The sequence below is a fragment of the Salvelinus namaycush genome, chromosome 27 (genome assembly GCF_016432855.1).
Source record: "Salvelinus namaycush isolate Seneca chromosome 27, SaNama_1.0, whole genome shotgun sequence".
In the NCBI taxonomy this organism is placed as follows: domain Eukaryota; kingdom Metazoa; phylum Chordata; class Actinopteri; order Salmoniformes; family Salmonidae; genus Salvelinus; species Salvelinus namaycush.
In genome coordinates, this window is record NC_052333.1 from 27,785,809 (window position 1) to 27,794,249 (window position 8,441).

At 37.5% G+C, this 8,441-nt stretch overlaps 1 protein-coding gene across 1 annotated transcript; it reads left to right on the forward strand.

The window, feature by feature from the left end:
* The first annotated feature begins 524 nt into the window (after positions 1–524).
* LOC120022622 lies at positions 525–8,209 on the forward strand. The gene is made up of 7 exons (XM_038966597.1): positions 525–909; positions 1,204–1,560; positions 2,020–2,118; positions 3,004–3,034; positions 3,123–3,163; positions 3,600–3,643; positions 6,725–8,209. The coding sequence occupies exons 1-7, from the start codon at positions 624–626 to the stop codon at positions 6,788–6,790; spliced, it is 924 nt and encodes a 307-aa protein (XP_038822525.1). The 5' UTR covers positions 525–623; the 3' UTR covers positions 6,791–8,209.
* Positions 8,210–8,441: the final 232 nt, after the last annotated feature.

Below are 8,441 nucleotides of genomic sequence, written 5' to 3' on the forward strand. Positions count from 1 at the left end.
AGATGATGCCCTTCAAATTCCGTGAATCTAAAATGCCAGGGCCCCTGATACTTCTGCTGTGCTGGAGCTATGTTTTGAAAGGCAAGTATGACTCTCTATTCTGCACACTTTGTCAATGTGTCGAGAATAAATGTAGGAAAGGTACATTTATTTAGGAAAACTAATAATGGTAGTAAGGGGTTTAGCCTATGTCTCATCATCACTATGCATACATTTATTTATTGCAATAAATAAGCCCTTAACCACAGTATTCTAGTAAGTTATAACTTTTTAATAAACTTGTGTGAGAATAAATGTTGATCATGTCAATGAATCTGTATCCTGGCTGTAATGTGGGCTAGTTCATTTTATAATCTATCAATTTCAAGATAATTCACATCTTAGGTTAGACAAAGCAGGCCTATAAAAGTTTCTAAATCTTTTTATACGTGGACAGAGAGTAAGCTTTTTTTTCTCTGTTTGACATCCACGCTTGGTATATTCCTGTTCAGAAAAACAAAGTTATGAAAATGCACCAAACATGCTAACAGGAATTAGTTGAAGTATATGTTATATTCTTGTTATTCCCATTTCTGTTTTTAGCTACACACACATCCATTATCGCCCAGACGCCAGGGAGGGTGATGGTGAAGGCTGGTGATACAGTGACCTTGAAATGCTATTTGGTTGAGCTTATCACCTACTGCTACTCTGTGATTTGGATGAAAGTAGACCCCAGGACTGGAACACTGATTAAGATTGCAAACTTAAAGATTGATAACAACTCTGAGGATGGAGAAGGGGAACAGGACAAACTATGTTCTGCTACAATCACCAAAGCAACAGTGAGCGACTCAGGAATGTACTATTGTTCAGCTGTTCAATCCGAAACGATCCACACGGGCAATGGTTCTAGAGTTGTTGTGACAGGTAAATTGAATGTCTGGTATCTTCATTCACAAAGTTGACTGATAAAAAAATACACAGATGTGTTAAAACATTTAAATATACACTTACAAAAATAAATCTTGTGGTCAAAAAATCTAAATAGCCAATTGTAAATATAGCATAGAATTTCTGTACCCTTTGAACATATTGAATGAGGTTGCCTGTATGGTCGAAAATGAAGAATCGTGCATTCAGAGTGTAGGCTATGTTGAACAACCTGTAGATCATTTTAACAAGTCATTTAATTGTTTACAATTCTGACAATCTTTTCCCCAGAGAGAGAGAGAACACAGAACATCACTGAACCCCCAGCCATCAAACTCCTCTCTCCATCGGACGGTGACGGGTCTGTTGTGTTGACGACTCTATACAACACAGCAGAGTCCTTCATACCTCTGCTGTGTTTGGTGTTGAAAGTGGTCCCATCTCAGGTCCACGTGTTCTGGCTCATAGACGGGAGAGAGTGCAGTGGACTAACTTCGTCCACTTGGATAGACAACAGTGATTCAGCCACAGAGTTCACTATGAACCAGATTCTAGTCCAGGCAGAGGAGTGGGACAGAGGGGTTCAGTGTACGTGTGTGGTGGAGTTTGAGGGAAATTCTATCAACAAAACCCTGATAAAGCGCAATGGTAATTGCATCAGTGTATCTCAAATACTCACTTTTTCTGTTCATTTCAACAGTCTCCTCTGCAAAAAAGCCATCCATCATCCTAAATCAGAAGCATTTCTAATCAATAGTAGCCTATTAACTTTTCTTACAAAGATATGAGAAAATCTGAGGATGGTGAGGATGAGCATATTATACTACAGGAAAGGCTCAATTATAGTTTCACATAAAGGGCAATACACATACACTGTAAAACACATGTTTTATATTACATCATATTGTGTGAGAGTGTGTCCCCACCCTAATCATTTATATTTCAATAATAGCAGTTATCACTTGTATTTAGTTATATATTTTTCCAATGTGACAGAGTTTGTGATGATTTTCCTTTTCCGATTTAAACGTTGTTCTCTTATCAACTTCTCATTTACAATGTACATGGTGTATTCTTTCTTACATGTATTTATGACCTACACCACAGATTCCACTGGCATGTGCACAATGGTGCTGTATTGGATATCTGCAGCTGCTCTCCTCACCATTATAGTGGCTGTCACTGTCGCTGTGTGTCGGTACCGTGGTAAGTTACAACTAATCAATAATTGGACAAAACTGTATGAAACAAATACCAAATTACCTTGTGGAAGACAAAGTACTGAATGTCATTGTCCTCAGCAGAGGCATTATAACCATTGAAACCGAGGAAGGTACATGCCCCATCAATTTAATAAATTTGTAGGATACAAATGTACAAGATGTAGCTTATTTTGTAAATGATCAGTGCCTCCTCAAAAACATTAGGGGTATGACGTGATGCCTATGGTCATGGCTAGGTGTGTAAGTAGGCCAGTTCAGTCGTCAAACTAAGATATAGGTAAAGGGTCTGTTTTTACTACCTATATAATAGGTGACCAAATGTGGGGGTGACGATTCTATTCCATAATGTCCTTTTCTGAGCAAATGGAATGCAAAAGGATATCTACTGTATATTTTCTCTTGCACAGGAAAGTTAAGAAAGATTATTCTTGTCTTTGTTCCTTGGGCTTTCTGTGGTGGTTATAGAGATCGTTATGTCAAGTGTCTGCGGCATATAGACAGTTCTGCCTTTGCAGTTTTGATTTGACTACAGCTGAACTGCAGCTGTAATACACCTACCCCCTCCTGACTGACAATTATTTCAACATTGACAAAGAAGAACTCAGTCTTAAAAGCAGAGAAACTGAGCCAAAGTCACAAACGACGTAGTTACTGTATCTTCATTCACTCTACAACAATGTCAGAAATAGGAATTTTGGAAATATGCAATTTTAGTAGTTCTTCCTTAGTTGTACAGTTTACTCCCTCTGCTTTTGAGATCAGATCATAGAGTGAATTTGAACAAATGGCAAAGAACATTATCATTGATTCATAATGTATCCTTCAACTTGGATTTTAAATGTGGCGTTTTTATTGCTTTTTCCTATAGGACATCCTGTGGTTACTGATGCGGATACAAGGTTTGTGTCTGACTGTTAATCTAACATTTAATTTGAGAAGTCAGTGATCGCTGGAGTGCTAATGTGAAATACTCTGTTTCAATTTCAGACAAAGAGGCACAGGCACAGAGAGCAGGCAGCATCAATCTGGTAAAATGTTCTAATATTTCTAATTTAGGATTAGAAGGATTTTAAAACAGCTTTTATCAGCTTGGTGGTATTTAGTGGGCGAAAATGTTTTTGCGTTTTCACTATCTTTTTAACTATTCAGTTGAAATAGATTGAATAAATGAGCTTACATTTTTTTTGTTCCCCAAATTTCTGCTGTGAATGAGGAGTTGGGACATTTTTTAGGGGACTCTGTTTTACATTTGAGTGTGAGAGATGAGATCAAAATATTTCATAGAGAAGTAAATGGGGTGCCATTGGCGCACTTTGAGACACCGTTAGTTCTCACAGCATCTCTTGATGGAGTATGCAAGGTTGGTTGATTGAAGGATTCCAAAACGTTTTGAAGTACACTAGTTTATCGGGGATGTCATGGCTGTATTGGTGTTTGTCATGATCTGACTTGTAACGTTTGCAGGGAGACTTGGAGAAGCAAGAAAGGCAGTTAGATCATCCGTCTCGGTAAGTAGCTATTGTATTTGGTTTAGAATTTTTGGTGAAGGTGCCAAATGTTTTTTATGTTGCATACTTTTATAATCCATTGCCGTGCTATCAGATTTTCTCAGGTAGAACTTTTAAATCACCATTTCAGCCCAACTTAACTCTTGGGGCCAGTTTCCAATCCTGGACATCGACTAAGCCAATAGTCCTTGACTTAAAAACATTTTCTATGGAGATTGTTTTTTAGTCCGGAAGTAGGCTTAATATGTGTCTGGGAAACTGGCCCATAGTGTATCCAAATTGAAAAAAACACTGTAAGGCCAGGCACCACAGGATAAAAATACATTTTTGCATGTACAGTTGAAGTCGGAAGTTTACAAACCTATAGTTTTGGCAGGTGTTTTTCAACCACTCCAGAAATTTCTTGTTAACAAACCATAGTTTTGGCAAGTCAGTTAGAACATCTACTTTGTGCATGACACAAGTCATTTTTCCAGCAATTGTTTACAGACAGATTATTTCACTTATAATTCACTGTATCACAATTCCAGTGGGTCAGAAGTTTACATACACTAAGTTAACTGTGCCTTTAAACAGCTTGGAAAATTCCAGAAAATGATGTCATGGCTTTAGAAGCTTCTGATAGGCTTATTGACATAATTTGAGTCAATTGGAGGTGTACCTGTGGAAGTATTTCAAGGCCTACCTTCAAACTCAGTGCCTCTTTGCTTGACATCATGGGAAAATCAGAAGAAATCAGCCAAGACCTCAGAAAAAAATTGTAGACCGCCACAAGTCTGGTTCATCCTTGGGGCAATTTCCAAATCGCCTGAAGGTACCACTTTGATCTGTACAAACAATAGTATGCAAGTATAAACACCATGGGACCACGCAAAGTGCAAATCAATCCCAGAACAACAGCAAAGGACCTTGTGAAGATGCTGGAGGAAACAGGTACAAAAGTATCTATATCCACAGTAAAACGAGTCCTATATCGACATAACCTGAAAGGCCACTCAGCAAGGAAGAAGCCACTGCTCCAAAACCGCTATAAAAAAGCCAGACTCCGGTTTGCAACTGCACATGGGGACAAAGTTCGTACTTTTTGGAGAAATGTCCTCTGGTCTGATGAAACAAAAATAGAACTGTTTGGCCATAATGACCATCGTTATGTTAGGAGGAAAAAGGGGGAGGCTTGCAAGCAGAAGAACACATCCCAACCGTGAAGCACGGGGGTGGCAGCATCATGTTGTGGGGGTGCTTTGCTGCAGGAGGCACCACTTCACAAAATAGATGGCATCACGAGGACCAAAATTGTGTGGATATATTGAAGCAACATCTCAAGACATCAGTCAGGAATTTAAAGCTTGGTCGCAAGTGGGTCTTCCAAATGGACAATAACCCCAAGCATACTTCCAAAGTTGTGGCAAAATGGCTTAAGGACAACAAAGTCAAGGTATTGGAGTGGCCTTCACAAAGCCCTGACCTCAAGCCTATAGAAAATGTGTGGGCAGAACTGAAAAAGCGTGTGCAAGCAAGGAGGCCTACAAACCTGACTCCGTTACACCAGCTCTGTCAGGAGGAATGGGCCAAAATTTACCCAACTTATTGTGGGAAGCTTGTGGAAGGCTACCCAAAACGTTTGACCCAATTTAAAGGCAATGCTACCAAATACTAATTGAGTGTATGTAAACTTCTGACCCACTGGGAATGTGCTGAAAGAAATAAAAGCTGAAATAAATAATTCTCTCTGCTATTATTCTGACATTTCACATTGATCCAAACTGAACTAAGGCAGGGAGTTTTTACTAGGATTAAATGTCAGGAATTGTGAAAAACTGAGTTTAAATGTATTTGGTATGTAAACTTCCAGCTTCAACTGTACTGTATTTTTTTGGATTTTGGTCCATTAATAGTAGTATTTTCAAAAAGTAAAAATGTCAAAAAGTTGATAAATGTATTTTTTCATTTATTTATCATACTACCGCATTTTTTAATGGACATATACATCCATAATTGCAAAGCTCACTACATTGAATCACACATAATTTCAAAGCCCATTTCACAGAGAATATTGCAAACTGGGCAAGAGGGTGATTGGGTCTAAATTGGTAGTCTAAATTTCAGTGACCTTGTCTTTAAATGCCATTTCTCAAAAGTCAGACTCTTCCTACCCGCCAACTCATTTTTCTCATCCTCAGAAGCATCTGCATTCACCAAATTGTATCATTAGAAATATTCTCCGGATTGTTAGTATGTTGTCAAATGTTAATTCTAGATGACATTTTCTTCTGAAAAATGTACCAAAAATGCATTTTATGTCACTTTCTTTAGTATTTTACAAATAGAAAGATAAATACTTTCTTTCATCTACAATCGGCTGTGTGTAAGTCCAGTCCTGGATTGTCCTAACAAAACGAAACCAAAATATTTAGCCTGACTTTATCCAGTGTCCAGAAAAATGTATTTGCGTGATATGCAAATATGTGCATATTTAATGAGTTACCACTTAATTTGCATATATGTATACAATATTTCAGAAAAGATGTAAAACAGAAAGCCTTATTTGTGTCCACATTCAACTGGTAAAAGTTTATTGTGATATGATTAAGGGGGGATACCCTATTAGGGTGTGGTGCCTGGCTGTAGTGTTAAGATCTGAACATAATGCTCTGAAAATTTCTCATGTCTCATACTGGCGTATTACTTGGTAAGTATAGTGTAATTACAGTACTTATTGGCGATATACCTTGTGGTTTGTGTAAATACAGATTGGCATTTTTATATGGATTATATTTGTATACAAACTCTAATGAATTGAGGCTAAACCTACTCTCACCCCTAGAATGATTGTTTTAGATTATTACTCAGTTATCTTCATTGTGAATGTATTGATTGAGATTGACTGACTATCCTTTCTATGGTGTGAATAGTCACAAATCAGACCCTGGTTTACATTTGCAGTATTGCTGCCCCAATTCAGTCCACATGAAGTGTTAAAGCATTTTTGTATTTAAAGCAACAGCAACAGCTATACCTATTTCTGATTCCATGAGAAACAATGTTCCTATAATGAACTCCCTGGTGTTGATCGTTCCACAGGAGGTCCAGTATGCGACTTTGGACCACATCCAGTTTGGGAGACGCCCAAATACAATTATCCAATAATATTTTGAAGAAGAAATTGCATAAGAGTGTTCAGATTATTATGTATGTATTTGTGTATAAAGCAAGAGCCAGTGTCCGCAATTGTTCAGTGCCCAGAGCCAATAGTGCGGCACAGAGCTCTTTCTTTAATATTGTAATTCAACTGTTGAAAAGCCTCCCATTAGTCATTAATCTGTCCCAGTGCTAAAATGTTTTCAAAGGTCAGGTTAGAGTCCTTCCGTGGGAAAACGTGTACAAGCCTACATAGGAAAATGACTGAAATAGTCTTGAATTTTGTATTGATGATATATTTATCGTGGTGTAGGCTAATTGGCTGCTTATAGGCCCATTTTTCATGTGTATTTTATTTTATTTTTTACCTTTATTTAACTAGGCAAGTCAGTTAAGAACAAATTCTTATTTTCAATGACGGTCTAGGAACAGTGGGTTGTTCAGGGGCAGAACGACAGATTCTGACCGTGTCCTGGTTTTGTCCTACACAGAGGACCACATTGGAAATAAGTGTTCTTAACTATCCTGTCTCACCCTCAGGGATTATTTGTAAATTAATGTCTTGGTTTTTTCTTTCTTTTCATTTTATTACCTCTTTCATTACCTCTTATCTAATTTACAATTTTCCTGGAACTGTTGGTGCCAACACTGCCTATGTTTTTGAACACATGTTTAAAAACTTTGCTTGAATGCTAGAAAAAATAGATTCCAATTCTCAATCTGAAACGCACTTTGACGAACTCTGTACAGCTTGTTTCTCTGACCAAAATGAGAAGGCTCACTGTTTTTGACACTTGTGAGTTGTTTGATCCTGCACAGACTGCAGATTGTGTAACATATGAGAAAGTGTGACAGGTGCAGGACTGCAGCCTTCAGAACAGAAGCTGACCACATACCACAGTAGTTTAAACTTTAGCTGCCTAACGCTCTCCTGCACACACACACAATCTGTCTCTCGCTCTCTCTGCGAGGTGTGGTATTCTCAGTATGATATGCCTATGGACAGACACAGCTTTGGTCAAATCTGTTCCTTGCTTTTAACAAACCACTAGCAAATTCTATTTGCTGGCTTTTTTCACCCAATAGCACATTATGAAAGATGAACCTTTTTACTTTTGTGATATGCTATCAGCTATCACTTAACCTAACCTCAGCAGCTTTCACGATATCAATGAAACTCAGACAATAGATGGAATGTACTGTTGTCATTGTAACAGTTCATTTTACACAACAACATTATTTTAAAGGGTTGGAAAATAGTTATGCTCCTGCTTAGTCCTGAATGGAAAATAAAGCACCCTGGCTAATTCATGAAAATGATGTGTTTGGATTAAGTCATGGTAAAATCAAGTAAGTAATGGCAAGACTGAACAAAAGTATTACCATTTAGGTAATGAAACGTTAATACTCCCAATACAAAGTACAGTAGTCATTTTTGTTAAATAAAAAGTTACACTGATTTTAGTCAACTGTAAAAAATAAAAAAAACAATTTAACACTTTTACACTATGATACAGCATGGGGCAATGTAGACCCATCACAGAAATAATAATTTTGTAAAAAATGATGGCTAGTTTGTTTTAATGTTGATGCAGATAACTTGGTTAATGGAGTTTCCTACCTGATGTTTTAGAATAGTTTAAAAAAGCTCCAGCCTATC